Below are 18,883 nucleotides of genomic sequence, written 5' to 3'. Positions count from 1 at the left end.
CACCAACTTAAAACAAATGATTCATTCATGCTCTAGCATAACTGTCATAATGTTTCTCTGGCGAGTACATAAAATACAGGCATACTGTGGTTGCTTGTAAAAGAAAATTTAGGTAGCTTTGTGGCCCAGTAGTTCTCCAATGTAACAAGTAATTTATTTCTAATGGCTTAGTTGTTAAATATACATTACAATGTCTTCATTATTATACCATGAAACCGTGTGGTTTTGTCGTAAGTATTATCACTACTCTTGGGGAAAGTCATTATGCTTCATCAGTACATTAAAGATATTGAAAATTTACAGTGTAAATGTATTTCTGTATTGCAACAAAATTAACAGAAGTCTGTGAAACACCATCAGGTGACCTCCAGTAATTAAATGTGGATAACAATTTGTCATTATTGTAAATATCCCCTACTAATTGAGAAATTGAGAACTATGTGGAATTGCAGGCATGAATTTGTTATTGAAAGATTTGGTTGTAGGTTAGCCCGTTGTAGAGATATACTGCTAATTGCTTGATGTATACGTAGAAAAATCTCTTGCCATTTGACAGGATTTGTTATTAGTATGCTTTTACTCTGCCAGCAAAGTTGCAACATGGTGACACTGAAAGCTGGATATGTGTTGTGAATAAGTGATTTTTAGCTTTGTACTAGCTTTGCTGAACAAGTAGGCCTAGTAGTGTGGCTACATATTTCGAAAAATCAATTAACTAGTTGCCTCATAGACCTGAAATGGTTAACCAAACTTGAATTCAAGCTATACAGCCAAATAATACTAAAATGAGTAACCTCTGGAATTTTGGACAAAAAAGTTGTATGCATCATAATAGCACAGTATGTTGTTCTTTGTGTTTTCCAGTAGTGGTTCAGTAACAAAGATTCTGCAGATTGGTATCTCATTTATATAGGCATGAAATTACCTAGTAGTCACTGTGGCATTTCTCATAGTTGATATGTGATGTATGTTCATAATTTGCATCAGTATATGTACTGAGAGATTGGTCTGTTAAGCATCATAGCTTCTCTGAATTTATCATGTCATCTATTTTAATGAAGAAGGTTCAAATGCAGACACTACTGGGCAAAACTAGAGATTAATCTCTTGCAATCTTTACGTCATATTCACATTTGTTTTATTTGCCAACTCACTGCCAAATGTCATCCTTTGCTTAACCTAGACCTTGGTCTATGTTACTGATCAGTCTGTTACCACAATCAAGATTTCAAGGGAGGGGAAGCACTGTCCCAGTCCTGCCATGCAGCAAGCTTTTGATAATTTAAAATTGGCCAGGTGTTGTACAATTAGTTTTTACAGCATTACATTTTAATTATGTGCTTTACACTACCATTAAGTGAAAACTCCATGTAATCAGTCTACAAGGTGTTTATCAAGTTGTCATTAGTTCCTGTATATCACCTGCCAACAAATCTTCAAGTAACAAATACAACCTCTGGCATTTTATGAAATCTGCATTGTGCTGCATGCAATTTGTATGTAATTACTTGGTATTACCATAACAAACTCTTCCTGGCCAGTATAATTTTAACCATCCCTTCTGCCATACTTGATAAAGTCTTCTAATGCACTGTGAAACTCTAATGCTGGAGCGCATATGTCTTCCATGTCAAAACCTATTTCTTGTATTAAATCACCAGACAAGTTTTGGCACTCACAGAAACTTTCAGCACTCTTTGCTATGTTTTGTAGCAGAATGTTGACACTGTTATTTTTAATTTCATTGAAGGTCGTTTTGACTTTTCTATAGGCCTATGTTAAATCAGTGCTTCAGAGAAACATTTTAGTTTTAATTCCTGTGCATTTTTCTGCAGCCTTTTTACTGTGTGTTTTCCTTTATTTCATTCCTAAGCGACAAATTGCTGTATTACTTTCTTTTCCTGAACCTTTTTTGTAATTCATTGAACAGGTAATTTATTTCTTTTGCTACCCAAGATTTCTTTGCAGTTATCCTTCTTGAACCTATATTTTTCCAGCTTCTGTGATTCGGTTTTTTGTAGATGGTCATTCCTCAACTGAATTACCTATTGTGGTACTCATTATTGCAATATTGTTAGCTCTACAGACTTTCACCCCCCCCCCCCCCCCCCCCCGCCCCACACACACACACACACACACACACACACACACACACACACACACACACACACACACACACACACACAGAACCTTCTTCAGTGACACAGAATCCTGATCCTGCTTACTTCTATATTGGTTCTCTTGTCCACACCTCATGATTACTTAATTGTGATCTGTTCTGCTCAGGGATATGGCTTACAATCTAGATCTGCCAGGAGTGCAGGGACTCAAATTGAACCAATTGAGTCATGTGCGTCTTATGCAGCATTGGCTCTGAAATGTGTAGGAAGATATAATGATGAAAACTAATATTTTTCTACCTTGGAGGCAAGTACTGACCAGATTGTGTAACGTTTGTTTTCACAATTGAATATTATTTAAAACTTTCGTAATTCTTAGTGTCCCCAATCTTTCTACCAGCTAGGCATCCTTGCATGTTTTGCAGTTAGAAATAAAGAAGAGGCAGGAATTAATTCGTTCATGGGTAAGGTTGGATAACAGCACTTCTTTGCTGATGGTATAAAGTCTTGTTGTACTTGCCATGACAATTTTAGGCCTTTGCTGACCAGTGCCATAAACTGCGCCCTGTAAATCAACGTTATACCTGTGGTATTATTGAACGTTAGCATTCGTTGAGAATGCTGACGAATCAGTACGCACTTTTCACCAGGAATGGTGCTGGCTTTAGAATTTGTGATACCTGAATTTTCGAAATTTAAAACGTATTAACGGATAAATGACAAATACAGTCGCCGAAGACACGATCGCACAGCTGTAATGCATTGTGTGGTCGACAGGAACTCAGTAAATGCTCAAGCGGGTGCCCTAATAGAGTTCTTACACAGCTTACAGTGGTCCAAAGTCCATGCACTTGATCACGTGCAGCTATTCCGTAACAGACCTACAGCGTGAGACTCCCGTGGGTCTTACGCAACATTGGCTCCGAAAAGCATCAGCTGTGTGGCTTTCTTCCAAGGCTTAATGAAGGAATGCTTACAGCACGTGTTGGACGTTGTCAAACTGCTGAAGACTTTACCCTTTCACCTTACGGTCTTCTTTGCGTATGTACTGTTTATTTTTAAACTTCGATCTTCCTTAGGCAAGCAGGAATATTTGTCCTGTGGAAGTGCAAAGACACAAGGGGTATAAGGTCATTGCCCTCATAGGTCAGAAAACAAAAACTGCTTCCCCGATAGAGGTTAACACAGTTCAAATGCCCTATGTACTCAAGTAAATTGTTCTAAGGCCTCCCCTTTAACGCGTCGACATTTTTTACGCAATCGTAATGTGACCTTCGTATCCAGAATGAACTTTGAGTATGAAGAGACATACGTTTATCAGCTGGCGAAATTGAACATGCCTCTGCCTCAACCACATGAGGTGCTCAAACGAAGAGGGTGGGCTGACTCTAAGGCTTGTGTTCGTTGAAACCTTGTGCTTAAACCAGCCTCGAAATCGTGAGTTCTTTTGTTAGCCGTTATGCTGGAAAAAAGTTAAATCAGATTGATAATCACTAGGGAAAAGATTGAAAGAATACCCGGTAGGTGTGTGCTTTACCTGGCTGTAACAAGTTGGGTGGATGCGTTATTGAATAATCGCATACATGAGCACCCGCAGAATATTTCAAGGAGAGGAAAGTGTCTAAAATTGCTATTGTTGTTAGGAATTGGCCAGATTCGAGAAGTTTGATGCCAAAAAAACTAAATTTGAGGCGATAAAAAAACTCATAACATCCCAGTGGACTGGTTATCCATTCAATATATGAATGAAAACGCCTGTAATGTTGCAGGAGTGGGAGGTGGGGAGATGGTGCAGATCTATCGACCCCTCCCCCATGCCCCACCCACGCTGTTGCGAATGCCTCTGATCACTTAAGGGGAGCCGGAGGTGGTCAAATCCAAAAAATTACGATTTTTTTTTTTGCTACCGAAAATTAATTGGAACATTCCTCTTTAATATAAACTTTGAATTATTGTTCTACTCGCCCTAGAAGTGGAGTTATTACCATTTTCCCCCACGCCTGCAGAGGAAATGGGCGGCCGCTGAATGCATCTAACACCCTTTCGTGACTTCCTGGCGAACTGCTTGGGATTTTCTCGGCCTGTTACGCATACAGCGCCTCGAGGCCTCGACAGCGCCTTATGTTACGCACACAGCGAGTTTGCAAGGGTGGGTACATTGTTTTCTGTGACAAATGAAGCGCTAAGAGCGCGGAACATCGTCTCTTTGCTGTTTACCGTTTCGAATTAGTTCAGTGTTGCCTGTTGTTGGTAGTATTATACTTCTTGTGTAAAGCGTTGTTCTGGTTACGATGCCACGTTTTAGTAACCGTGTATATAAGAAGAGGAAGAACGTAGGGAAAAGAAAATTAACACTAATACCAAGTTGCGATACTACAATTACTGAAACAGTGCGTTCTTCTGCTAAGCAACACATGGCCGGCCATAGCCATCTGACATCTTCTAGCAAGAAGCTGACTGGTGGAAGTGACAGATTTCGTGAATATGTTAGTGACATTGATGATATTAACAAAGTATTGAATATTGGATTATTATCTTCTGTGCTGAAAGAAAGTGTTCTGTGCAAAATGTGTTAAAGTGTAGGAGTGGGACTAGAGATAACAAAGCACTTTGGTTTAGCTTGTGAGATGAAGATAATCTGTGCATGTTGCAAGTATCAAGTGACTTTCTACAATTCACATGCCAGTCTCTTTGGTGAAAATGGACGATCTAGAGTGTTTGATGTGAATATTCGACTTGTGTATGGTCTTCGATCCATTGGAAAAGGGTCTGCTGCTGGTAAACTGTTTTGTGGTATTATGAACTTGCCATTGCCTCCAAGCAAATTTGGGTACGACTGTGAGCTGGTAGGATCCTCTGTTGAAGATGTGGCTTTGAAAACCATGAAGGAATCTGTAGAAATGATTGGTGGTTCTATGGATTTGGTAGTGGCATTAGATGGTTCGTGGCAAAAGAGGGGTCATAAATCCCTGAATGGGGTTGTAACTGCTACTTGTGGTGATAGTGCAAAAGTGATAGATGTTGCAATATTATCAAAACATTGTAGGTGCAAAAATAAAATCAAAGGAGAGCATAGTGGAACCTGTGAGGCAAATTTTAGTGGATCAAGTGGAGCAATGGAAGTGGATGGAGTGAAACAAATTTTTGAACGTTCAGTTCCCAGATACGTTAGGTACAAATACTACCTTGGGGATGGTGACTCCAAAGGTTTCAAGACTAAAGAGGAACTGAAACCATATGGAAATGAATTTGTAGTTGAAAAGTTGGAATGCATTGGGCATGTGCAAAAGCATATGGGTGCATGGCTTCGAAGGCTCAAACAAACTTTGGGTTCAAGTAAGCTCAGTGATGGAAAGACAATAGGAGGGAGAGGCAGGCTTACTGATGAGGTGATTGAACGTCTACAGAGATACTATCGGTATGCTATAATGCAAAATACTAGTAATGTTAGTGACATGTGAAAAGCAGTGTGGGCATTGTTCCTTCATACTGCCTCTTCCAATGAATACCCTCAACACAGCCTGTGCCCAAGAGATTCCTGGTGCAACTATAATGCAAAAAAAGGGCTATGATCACAAACATGGTGTGCCAGCAGCTGTGATAAATGCAATAAAACCAATTTTTCATGACTTAGCACAGCCAGAATTGTTACACAAATGTCTACACGGAAAGAAGCAGAATCCTAATGAGAGCGTAAACAATTTGATTTGGAAAGTGATTCCTAAAAGGGTGTTTGTAAGCATAAAAACACTGCACTTTTGCATTTATGATGCAATAGCAACCTACAACCAAGGGAACAGTGTGAAGTGTGAAGTTCTGAAGGCATTAGGATTTACAGCTGGGGTGAACACTGTACGAGCACTAAGAAATATTGACAGAGAAAGGATAAGAGGAGCAGAAAGAAGAGAAAGGCATATGAAGTATGATGGAACAATAGGCCAGAAAAGAAGACAGAAGAGGAAGCTTTTGGAGGATGAAGAAGACCCTGATAATCCATCCTATAGTGCAGGAATGTACTGAGAAACTTTGATAGCCATTTCCTGTAAATTAGAATTTTTCGAATATAAGGAACATTTTCTCAAAATCCACTCAAGCTAGAGAGATGAAATTTTTATACAGCATTCCTAGTGGTCAAACTTACATTGTAACACAGCCATTTGCCAATATGTTCAGTAGTTTCATTTCAGTTTAATTACAAAGCAATTATTTGTAAAAAAAATTGGGTCATTAATAAAAAAATAATTGGAAGGAAACTAGAAAAGATACTCCAAAATCCCTCTGTCATAACTGCAATACTAAACCACTCTATAAAAAAATTCAAATTTTTCTATTTGGTAGTTTATTCATAAATGTTCCTCACACTTAGTGATTTTAACATGGGCAGCTTAGGCACCTCTGGCTCCCCTTAAGTGGGTTGGCGTAGGTGAAGCTGGTGGCAGATTTCGGTCCGTTTACAGTTCATTAGGGAAATGAAAATTATAGCACGAAGACATACATACAAAATTTCAAGAACCAGTGTTAAGTAATCTGGATGTGCTTTCTATTTATCACCATCACAGACACTTAAGCAGTCATTCCATAAAGGGAAATAAAAATATCACATTCTTTTCTTGTGGTGATCATTAAATATGCAACATGCATTTGGATCGACAAATGGTCGTTGCCATCAGCCTAGCCAACCTGTTCTGAACTTCTGGCATTAGAATTTTTGAGATGGTGTTACTGATAGCTGTTGGAGCTTCCCAAAATCGAGTGACTGATTAAACACTACTAAAACTTGACATCACGAGTTCCGCAAGCCAGTCAGAGGAAAAAATCAGTATGATTTCAACGATAGCAAGCGAGCAGCAACACTAAACATGAACTTCAATGTCTAAATGGAGAAACTTGAGATAAAGGAAAGAACAATTTTAAGGAAAATCATAGGACCAAAACTCAAAGGTAATAAGACAGTATACATAAAAATGAAACTCTGCAAGAAAATCGAAAAACTTTCAGATGCAGTTTCTCAGAATGAACTCTTAACAGATTAACCAAACAATCCTTTGACTTTTTCCGTAACCGCAAAACAAAACCAAACTGGTTGAAACAAACTAGAGATCAGAAAAATTACTAATTCATCGAACAGCAAAACTAATTACCAAAGATCAAAATATAAGGTTCCAAGACAAATCTGCACAAAAACCCAAATATATGATCTCTGAAGAAGAGAGGAAGAGATTAAGAAGAATGAAGAAATTATTTCCAACCTACCCCAAAGAGGGTGACACGAAGAAGCTAGCACGTTAATCGAACGAAATATAAGTAAAATTATCAGCTCTGAATGAGTAGCGGTTGTTTCAATTTCTGGACCTATTCGTGTATAACATTCATTTAGAAATTCATAAATTACTTCCCGAGTTGTTGAATTTTATATTCTCTACACTCACTCCAGCTGCTTGTGCATGAAGTATCTGGGAATAGATTAGTCATCCTTTCAATAGTCAGTTAATCAAAATCACGACTTAAGACCTTTCTGTTTAAAGACTTTAATTAAAGATACTAAGCTATACTATATATAGCCCTGCCTCACGACTTTTTCGTAATAGGTAGAGCCTAAATGGCAATCTTCTTCATTTGTACTAGTTAGATATTGGAATATGCGGTGTCAAAGATGTCACGTTTTTGAAAAAGATCTGAATCTTTTTGTTTATGAGCTTCAGATGACTTTCGTGTATTTTATGTGCAGTGAGCGACTCAGAATGCTTGCGAACGACGAGGCGGGGAGCGGGAAGTAGTCGTCCCCCCTTCCCGCTCTCCTACGTCCGAAGCTGCCCAGTGAATGTTACTAAGTCTGAAAAATATTACCTTACCGTTAGACATAATTCACTTATTATGGCCTGTGTCTGTATTTTTATTTACAGCTCCAGTGCCGAAAGGGAAAGTTCTTGTGAAACGTGGATGCAGACATAACATTCACGTTAAAGCAAGAAACTATCGAGAAAGCCCTGGTATTGATGGCTATGTTTTAACTGAATAAAACATGTCGTAACCTCAAAAACACATTTCAGTAGTGTCAGAGTACCAGTACTATACTAGTACAGCAGTTACCGGTACCATGTACATAGAGAATTTAGTCGACTTTATTTCGCAAGTGTCACTGCACTCGAAGACGTGAGACGATTTATCACAACGTACGTCGGCAAACCTCTTAAAGGGGCAGTTACAATATTGTCAGGTAGTTGTATTCTTGAAAGTTTTTAGAACAGCGCGTACTGTTCTTTCTAGACCGCATAACTCGACTGTCATGACCTTCATTTTTGGCACGGAACTACTAGTCTTGTAGCTTTGGTATGCGGGTTCTCAGCTTCAGGGTCGAAACCGTAAATTTTCTCAGTAGGTAACTACCAGCACAGATAGCGGCACTTTGAACAACAGTTAATTTACACATACGTAAATTACAGAAGAAAATTTTTAAATGTTTGACAAATTGCAGTTTGATTACGTTTATTTCAAGGGAGTAATAACCGAATAAACAACTGATCATCCGTTAACAAATTGATGACAAAGACAGTGGCCTTGTGACTGCTACATGCTCTCTACAGTGGTCTCTGTTGAATCTTAATGCTCTGCCTGACTTGAGCTCAGTCATCACGTAACTCTTGCGATCGGTGACACGAGAACGCATTCAGCTAAGGAGAATGGAGTAAATAAACTACCTGATGGAATGATGAATGGGTGTCATTGCGAAGCTGATTTCAATTATATGGATTTTCCGGTAATGAAGGTCCATAGATATACGTCGTAGAAGGCAGGGCTTTGTATAATATAGCTTGGTAGCGTTACCTAAAAGTCCTTAAATATTGGATTAGTGCGTAAGGTCGTAGAGTTTTCCATAAGATCAATAAACACAACAGATACACATAAGATCGCCGTCAATAATACAGGGTTTTTATAAATGAATATCGGGGTTTTAACGCTTTATAATAATTACTACATTAAACTTAGTTATAAATATGTCAAATGAAAGAGCAACTCACAGTTTTACCAAGAACCTTATAAATGTTCAGTGTGAGCACCACTTGTCATACGGCACAAAAGTCTATAGCAGAGTTCTTCCCAAATGTTAAGTGTGTCTTCAGTGATTGTAGCAACAGCTGCTTCAATCCATTTTCTTAATTCAGGGAGGTCTGTTAGTAGCGGAGCCTGTACTGACTCAATCACCACCCAGCCCAAACCATCTAAGGAGGGAGCCTTGAAATTTGAAGGTGTGGATTTTATGTGGTAGACCTCGTTTAGGGAGGGATTTATCGAAATTCCAAACCTAAGGGTGTGAAATAGGGATGAAGTTTTTTGAAAAATGTCTCTGTTAATGGAATTTTGAATCCACACCTACGAAAATTGGTATTTGGTTTCTCGGTTAGAAATAAGTATTTAAGAGCTCTTGGGAAATTAACCCTATGGGGGGGGGGGGTTGCGGGAATAGTGGGTGGATGAAAGCTCTTTTAAAAAAATTAAGGAACTACTAAAGTATTTTTAACGCTACATCTATGAACAATGGTATTTAACTTCTCGGTTACAAATAAAAAATACTTGTTTCAGACTTTTTGGAAATTCGACCACTATGGGGAGAAATGGGGGGATGAAAGTTTCTAATGGAAATAGTTCATTCTGCAAGCATTTTTGGAGCTGAATCTGAAAATTTCATATATGGCTTCTCTGTTAGAAATAAAACGTGCGCATGTCTTTGTTGTTGGAAAATCAACCCATAAGGGGTGAAGTACGGTCAGACTGATTCACTGACTCATTGCCCACACAAAACCACTAAGGATAGGAACTTGAAGTTTGGAGGGAGTGTGGATCTTATACTGTAGACATAGTTTATGAAAGGATTGCCTGTAGACATAGTTTATGAAAGGATTGCCCGAAATTACACTCCTGGGAGGGGAGGGTAAATATGGGATGAAAGTCTTTCTGACAGTATGTCGCTACTAAGGGAACTTTGAAGCTAGAACTATGAAAACTGGTATTTGTTTTCTGTCAGAAAGTAAAAAGTTTAGCATTTTTTAAAATTCAGCCTCTAAGGGGGTAAAATAGTGGGTGAAAGATTTTTGAAAATAATTACTGAATAACTATTTAGCCTGTATGCTTACGTGGCCCAGATAGGTGACCTTGTAATTTTCACATACACAGAGAATTGCAAAAGGTAAGAGTAGCGGTAAGTGAAAGATCGAACCTCGAACTGAATTTGTCACTGAATCACGAAGTAACAATTACCAGAAAGCTCAAAAGGCACTGCCTCTTTCGAATGAGAGTGTTGTGACACTTCGCGATAGCTACAGGCGTAATCTGTAACAAGCTATTGAAGAATACGAACCACAATTCACTTTTTTCTCAGACAATCGGATTGCGAAGGACCATAGAAACGATAGGTGGCATCTACGTGGCCTGTGGTTGTTAGGCTAATGACTTAATTCTTACTGCATTCTGACGTATAAATTTGCCGTCAACACAATTTGCCTGTAAACGACGATCTGCGTGCATACGCTATCCCGTAGCGCTAAGAGTTCTTGACGCGTGTGTTGCCACGTTACCCGTACATTGGCAGATGCAAGTGGCAGTGGCTGCATTGCACTTCGGACCCGGCGGAGTGGGACGTAACCGGGGGCGCTTGGCCGTTCATTTCATTGTCACACCGAAGGTGACGCCATACTTGGGCCATGGACGGCGGCTGGTAGCTTTCCGCGCGGTAGCTGCTCTCGTCATCGGTTCGCTAGTCGACGCTGACCTTCGGTCCGAATGTCTTGCGCGAAAACGTTACGGGCGGGGGGGGGGGGGGGGTGCAGTTTCGCCGTGGGCACCGAGGATCAGTTTATTGCACAACTCGACGTTGAACTGTGTTCCGCCAGCTGCTTCACCACAAGACCTGTGATATGGCGAAAGCATGTACAGCACGTTGATTGTATGTTATAAAAAAATTACCCAAAAATGATTTCAAGTTGGTGCCGCCTCAAACTGTGCTCTGTGGAATCCAGGATTAATAAAATAGCCACACATAGCAGACATTTGGAGAAAACGTATTTTTCGGAATTAATACTGAAAGTTTAGCCCTGTCATTATGCTGGAGAGCTGCCTTAGTTTCTACTTAAATTGTGTTATTTGAAGTACCTATGTACTTCAGTCAACATGGATATGTGTCAAAGTAAAATTATTACTTGCCGTGTCAGTGGGCCTAAATCATATTTTAAGTCATTACAGCCTTATTTCACTAACAGTGCCATGTTGCAATGACAGTTTGTGTGAGTGGAAGGAACATAATATGATCATCCATATTTATGTAATCATTGAGTGTATAAAATTTTGTGGACACTGCTGTTGTAAGTTGGAAATTGTTCTGTAACACTTAACTACTACAGCAGATATTGAAGCAAAAGTGTAATTTACTTAAGAATGAATTTCTATTATTTCTGGTAGTGGCCACAGAAGCTCCTGGTCCTTACACTGCCAGTTCTCAGTGATCTTCACATCTGTTGCAGAACATGAAAAAACCAAATAGGACAGTCTAGATCATAAAATAACAAAATATCCCTAATGAAAAATTTACTTTCATACACATGGAAAACATGAGAGTAAAATATCACAAGGCATGCCCATTTTAAAACATGACTTAATATAATGAACCCATAGTGGCATCATTAAAAAAATACACAGGAAATCAGCTTAGGATTGTCACACACATTTAAAACAGTGTAAACTAAGCCGTAGTGCAGTTAGAGCCATCCTGTGAACAGCACTAATCTTCATGAAAAACTAAGGTACAGTAGTACAAAATATTTTTGTCTTATAAGCTTATAAGATGTCGCTCCTGTAAGCCTACACGTGTTCATCAATTACATGGTTGTACAAAATGCAATAAAATGAAAAATACAGTGGGTAAAATCCACAGTGGGGCATATAAGGTAACATACACTAAAATGAGCTTACAGCACTCAAAATATAAGAATGACAAATTTACCAGGGAAACCAAATATGTGAAACAAAAGACTTAAATAAGTAATCAGCACCCTCTGTTGGAGTAGCCACCAGACTGCAGCATAGGTGAGAAGTGGACGGAGGAGCTTAACTGCAAGAAGGCTTTTGTGTCCCATGACACATCATACCAAGGAAAGGGTAATACAACATTGTAATAGTATATAAGGTTATATAGTCAATGAAATACATTGTATAGAGAGAGAAGGGACAATAAAAAATGAGTAGTACAACCAATGTAAGAAAATGAAGCAGATATGTAGTGTATTCTATATTAGTTAATGACAAGGCTAGAAATACATGTGAGGTGGCCAGTGATTAACATATTATTGCCAAACAAAGCAGAGTAGGTGTGTGTACAAAATTGCTTTGTCCATTGAGCACTCTTGCTTGCTTCTGTTTTTTTGCTATACAGATTTAAAGTTCTTCTAACAAATAGATAACATGGCCCTTTTCCATCCTATGGAGCATACACATTCTGTTCTCAGTGCTCCCCATAGTATAGCAGGTTTGTGCTAATGCAATTTTATTACTTGGCTGTAAATGCTCCTTAAGCCATACATCAAGAGCGGCAGATTTGGCTGATAGAATACTAGTTACAATCAATTACTAATACCCCAGAGCAATAAAATTTGTTATGTGCATTTCTCAACTTCATTATAATTGAAGTTGTTGGATTGTTAACTTGAAAATAATGTCTGACCTTAGATGTTCTGGAACATTTTTCTATTTGCTGGGAATTTTCCTGTGAAATTTCTTTGAAATGTTTTCATTCTTTGTTAAGTGCTAGGAGTGTGCATTCACCTGCTATTTATTTTCTATAGTACAGGTATGTAAAATAATTTTCAGAAAAACCATTGGCTGTTCAATTTTCGTTGAAATAAAGATTTCTTTATGTATTTCGCTGTTGGTCAAAGGTAAACAAGAGCCTGAATGATTGAGGTGACTGAAAATGCTCTCTTATATCATGGTAGATGGTGTGAGCTTGCATCAGTGATACCAGTTCATTTTGATTTTTTAAAAATCGAAAATTAGCTCTCAACTTTCTTAATAGTAAGATCTAAACAATCCCTTTTACTTATGAAAAATGCAAGGAAGCTAGCTTTTCTGTTGATGAACTAATTGTTAGTGTAACTTCGTATTCAGTTACTGTGGAAGCAGCATGTAATGGGCTGAAAATTGAGTTGCTCATTTCCAAAATGTCCTTCATCCAGTTTTTGTGGAAATTGAGTTATTGTTACTACAGCATTCATCAAATTTTTACATCATATTAAACTATGGTTTTTGTTCAAAACATCCCTCAAAACATTAAAATTTAATAACAAAACCCCGAAATATCCCTATTTAGTTTCATTGGACGTCAGTTATCCAATCCAACATGGCCGACTCATCTACTGTTAATTTTTGTAACAAAATGACCTGTATTCTTTGCCTATTTCTAAGCAGTGTGTCATTTTTTTCAAAAGTGACTCTTACACACAGTGCCATCCCAAGGCCATATTTTTTTTGTTAGCTAAAACAAAATCTAGAACTTGAATTAGTTTTGTACCTGCTGCTATACTAATCCTGTCTTGAACTGGCAAATTACATCTAACAATTTCAGTAGTGTCATTTGTAGAGGTTTGACATACAGGGACCCTTGTGTCTGTGTATTTGGTATATGTATATCCTTGATCACAAGCTCAAAACTGCTTTTAATCCTGTAGTAGGTAACATACACTGATAAATTCTTATCTGTTGTATGCATATAAGTGTTAGTAAGGCTGTACTTACTACTGAGCTTCCTATAGCTGTTGCAGTTGCATTAAGAAACATTTTTTTTTATAAGAGATGGCACTGGTTTTTGGCACTTCATAATGTGTTAAAGCCTTACTTGGAATGTGTTAACATGATTGTTACTTACATTGTCTTTGGATTGTCTGGAGTTATGTTTGAACATAATTTAAATGGGGAATTGTGCAGCAGTTAAATGTGATACTGATATCTAATCTTAGCACTTGAAAAAAGGTGTAAATCTTTTTTACGCATATTTTTAAATAGTCCACATTGGACAAATTTATTAGTGCCCATGGAATTGTTCCAACCTAGGTCACTTAAACAGACCCAAATGATATTTTTGTTAAACTACCAGCTTCAGTTTCCTAGTTACACTTACCATGTTGAGGTTGAAGTGTCGAAGCAATTTGAAAGTGGGTGTGTCCTGTTTTTGACATCAGCCAATTTAAGTATACAACATAATTAGCTTCTTTTTGTCTAAAATCTATCAGTTGTCTGACACCATGTTTGCATCAGTAACAGTGTTTGTAATAAGTGCCTTATCTCTATGCTCACGAGTTGTGTAAATTTATAAATAAAACTACTTCTTCCCTTGGTGATCTATCAGACTTTCTTGGTATGATTGAATAATGATATGCTTCTGGATGTTCTACTAAGCTGTTTTTTCCATTTGATGCACAAAACAAACAGCTTGGCAGAACTGAAAGCATACCATTATTGGTGCCCTTACATCATCGCATGAAGTGTGTTACACTTTAAAATGTAAAGATGCTGTTAAGGAAATCAGAGTGCAAGTCATTGTTTTAAACAAGTCTGAGCACAGCTCCAGTGATTAGTGCCTCAACCAGCCAGTAACTAATGTTTCTATTCTCGATTTTTGAATGTTTAAGTGCATATGTTGTGATTGGTGTTAACACAACAAAATTGTGCAGGAAAGCAAAACACTTCCATATTTCTCAAGATGGAAGATTTAAGAACTTCTCTCATTCTCATATCTGCACCACAAATTGCTGTCACTTCATTGTTTCAATTTATTATGCACTGCCATATCACCATTCTCTGGATGAACTCAATAAAGAACTTTCTGTATGTTACCAAAGTTTGTTTTTATTACAGATATTTGGGAATCCAAATGTGTGTTATGCCAGTGAATATTCTCAAGTTAATCCAAGTGCAAGACATATGACACTGAAATCAAGAAATGTAAGTATATGTGCATTCAGTTTTTAAGAGGAAACAGTTAAATATTTTTCAATATGTTTAAGCAATAATGTTGTTTGAGTGGTTGTGTGTTTAAGAGCAGTAGAAGGATGTACACAGAAGTGCTTATCCACTGCTACTTCACAACAGCAAGAAAGAGTGATGTAGTTAGAAAATAGGAACTGCTAATTTGTCAAGCAAAACATCTGTTGTAAGACCTATGGGCAACTATTTAGAGTATATTTCATATGTTGGTTGGATGAAAAATTATACAAATTGCCAACGCACTTAAACTCTACACAGTAACTTTAAAGCAACAACTTTTTCCTCTTCACTGATGGATTTGATAAACTGAAAAGCACAGAGAAGCCAGATAATTACAGAAAGTGTTAGTCTCTAGTCTGAACAATCACTCATTGTGATGTTGTAGATGTTTCAAAATTAGTGTGTGAAGTTTGCATTAAACTTAGTTTAAAAATACTAATGCATTAAATTCCTCTCTAGTGTCAATAAATGTGGCCCAAGACTATCCATATGCTCATTAGGTGAAAGTGTGTTAGTTATATGATTACAAGAGACAAGCTGTATGTGCTCTTTCTAACCATTGATCTTCTGTAAAGGATCATTTGTGTCAACGTGGATATTGTGTCAACATGGATATTGGATTTTTGTATATATGTGAAATACTAATAATTGGAGTATACTTGCTTTGTATCTTCGGTGAATATATGTTTTGTACATTACACTTCACATTTATATATAAAAAACAAAACATTATGGCCTTACTGTGACAAAAATTTGTGTATTACAGATAATAAGACTACAGAAAATATGTACATAAAGTGAAGCTCTGAAGTCTTGTTGGTGGGCAGTTTTCTGTATATAGCTGATTATATATGGCACTGGTTGAATACTAAATGTGAACAGGGTATTATTTCTGGCTATCAGCCTTCACTGCATTTTGATTTACTGCTTTTGGATCTCTCTATTCCCCTCAGAAAGATGTTGTCTAACATGTACATTTATCATGAAATTGATGCCATTCAACACAATGTATTGGAAACATTTGTAACACTCTGTGTGTTGTCCCAGTTTATGGTGTTGGAAAATGTCTGTTGGATTTTTTCTTTTTTTTCTGCCTTTTGAATGTCATAACACCTGTCACCCTTTACTGTCAGGGTGTTGATTAGTTGCAACTGTTTTCTCGTGTAGCTTACAGAATTTGCCACTAGATGGTGTTGGTGCAGATTAATGCTCACTGCTTCAGTCTTTGTATAGGTTGATGGCTGTTCAGATATGAGCGTCGTATCGTGAAATATTGGTTATAGATTATTCTGCTACTGCTTTGTTTGTTGGCATGCTTCGCAATACTTGTTTGCATTCTGTATTTGCATTCTGTGTTCTAGTTTTTGTACAGTACTGTTACTTAATGTTCTTTGTATTATTTGAAATTAATGTTTAGTTTATTTTTTTTCCCATCTCTGATTTTTTGTCAAGAAGACATCCTATACTGGCCCAAAGTAGGTCACTTAATGGCAATAAAATTTGTGAACTGTTGGAATGTGCTAGTGATCCAGTGTTTTAACAAAAGAAGCAATGTTTCAGAAAGTGGTAGTGATGTTCTTGGTGATATTGTTAATGAAAGTGAAGACAAAGGGGAAGATGTGCAGTATACTAAAGTAATATGTTAAAGTAATTGCATCTAAAACAATACACCCATTACCACATTCATTTCATGAGCTGCTTGAACCAAAGTATGTAATGCCAGTAGGATCTTCAGTGATTATTTCAATTTATTTTATAATGCAACATTCTGCAGCTTACTCTAACTGAAAGTAATGGCTCAGCTAGGCAATTTACGGGCATAACTAAATATGCTGCTACTTTTTCCAGCCCTTATAAAAATCGAAAAACGAGTCAATAAGAGCTAAGAAGTTTTTATAGCTTGTGTATTAAATATGGGACTCAAACAGAAGGCTTACAGTGCTCCCATAATGGAGCGCAAAATAATCTTCGGCATTTCCGTGGTTTGGTCAAATGCTTTCTGCTCGCCATTTTAAGCATATAATGAAGTTCTTTCATCTTGTTCGTAGTGAGGAGTCTAGCAACTCGCCATCCTAATTGACCTGTGTATCAGATACCAGTCATTCATTGATCATGCCAATAATATATTTATTCATCATTACACACCTCAAGAACAGCTTATGGTTGATGAAATTCTATTGGGTACTAAATATCATACTGCCGTGTTAAGAGTATTTGCCAAACAGCACCACTGATGGAAAAATTAAATGACGGACGATTTGTGACTCCCTAACTCACTATTGTCTTCGGTTTTGTACTTAGAGGTGCCAAAAGTGAAGAAGATAAGAATAAGATTGCAAGATGTGGCTTAGGTTACTGTGTTGTTCAGAAGTTGTTGTGTTGAGGCAATTATTTGAAAAAGTGCTATTGTAGCTGTGTGGACAACTTCTTTTTCAGCACCACTTGTAGAAATCCTTTACAATAGATTCATATATTACTAGCACTGTAAGAAAAACAGAAAATATTTATCAGACCAATTTAAAAAGAAATATGGAAAATCTGGGAAAACATGTCAGTTCTGATACTAGCATGTGCATACCGAGAGAGGAAAAAATCCCAGTGGACCCTGTTCTTTCTGTTAAGTAAAGTTAGTGCTGGTGACATTGAATTCAAAAATAAAATTTGGTAAAAAGAAAGAAACACCAGTACAGCTAGTACATGTATAGAATACACACATCTGACATTGTGTTTTTTTAAGAGGTGGAGCCCCTTCATGCCCACACCGGCATAATGGCCAAATCGAAAGGTGGTCTACTGCCATCTCTGCATAAGGGTTAGTTATCACTACAGTGAGGTGAGGTGTCGCAGGATGTGGGTACTGCGATGTTTGCGTACATCTCGTTAAGGTTAAACATTAATACGCGCTCTTACCGAGCGAGGTGGCGCAGTGGTTAGCACACTGGACTCGCATTCGGGAGGACAACGGTTCAATCCCGTCTCCCGCCATCCTGATTTAGGCTTTCTGTGATTTCCCTAAATCGTTTCAGGCAAATGCTGGGAAGGTTCCTTTGAAAGGGCACGGCCGATTTCCTTTCCAGTCCTTCCCTAACCCGAGCTTGCGCTCCGTCTCTAATGACCTCGTTGTCGACGGGACGTTAAACACTAACCACCACCACCACCACCACCACCTAATATGCGCTCATCTGGGAGAGACTGGGTCCAAAGTCGAATGAAGTCTAGTGGTTTGAAGGGCAAAGGAAAAAAAGTGCCAAGGCAAGAGCCAAGGGAAAAAACCTCTGTGATGTAAGTCTGTATGCCTATTAGGATGGGAGGAGAATCTGTGTTAGTGAAGAAATTATCCATTCATCATAATGCCAAGAATGGTGCTGACCTCTTACACATTATATAAAGGAAGGAAAATTGTGGCCAGATATCTATGTGCTGTAATTGCAATTGAAGTCTTGTCAGCTGAATGGTTACAGAAGAAATTGAAAATTATGGTCTGAATACTTCTCCAGGTGTGAGGACTTCAGAGAAGAAAGTAAAGGTGTGCGTGTGTGTGTGCGCAGCACTTTTCATTTGCTCTCGTAATCAAATTAATGTGAAAAAGTGTGATTTATGTAAGCCATAATACAGTACATACTTTTGTGGGTGGTACACAGTACCTGCGACAGGCTGTGTTTTGGTAGGAAAGACAGGGCAATAGGAGATTTAAACATTGTTTTGTGAATGTTCTCCCTATTTTAACAGAACAC

The 18,883-nt window shown here is 37.9% G+C and overlaps 1 protein-coding gene across 1 annotated transcript in view; it reads left to right on the top strand.

The window, feature by feature from the left end:
* LOC126262291 (protein slowmo) overlaps positions 1-18,883 on the top strand; it is a 33,901-nt gene that overhangs the window by 2,130 nt on the left and 12,888 nt on the right. Inside the window, exon 3 of the mRNA XM_049958815.1 lies at positions 15,021-15,107. Within this exon, the coding sequence (XP_049814772.1) occupies positions 15,021-15,107 (87 nt within the window). The remainder of the gene's footprint in view (positions 1-15,020; positions 15,108-18,883) is intronic.

The sequence above is a fragment of the Schistocerca nitens genome, chromosome 6 (genome assembly GCF_023898315.1).
Source record: "Schistocerca nitens isolate TAMUIC-IGC-003100 chromosome 6, iqSchNite1.1, whole genome shotgun sequence".
Lineage (NCBI taxonomy): Eukaryota > Metazoa > Arthropoda > Insecta > Orthoptera > Acrididae > Schistocerca > Schistocerca nitens.
Note: the sequence above shows the minus strand (reverse complement) of the source record. Positions and strands in the feature narration are given on the sequence as shown.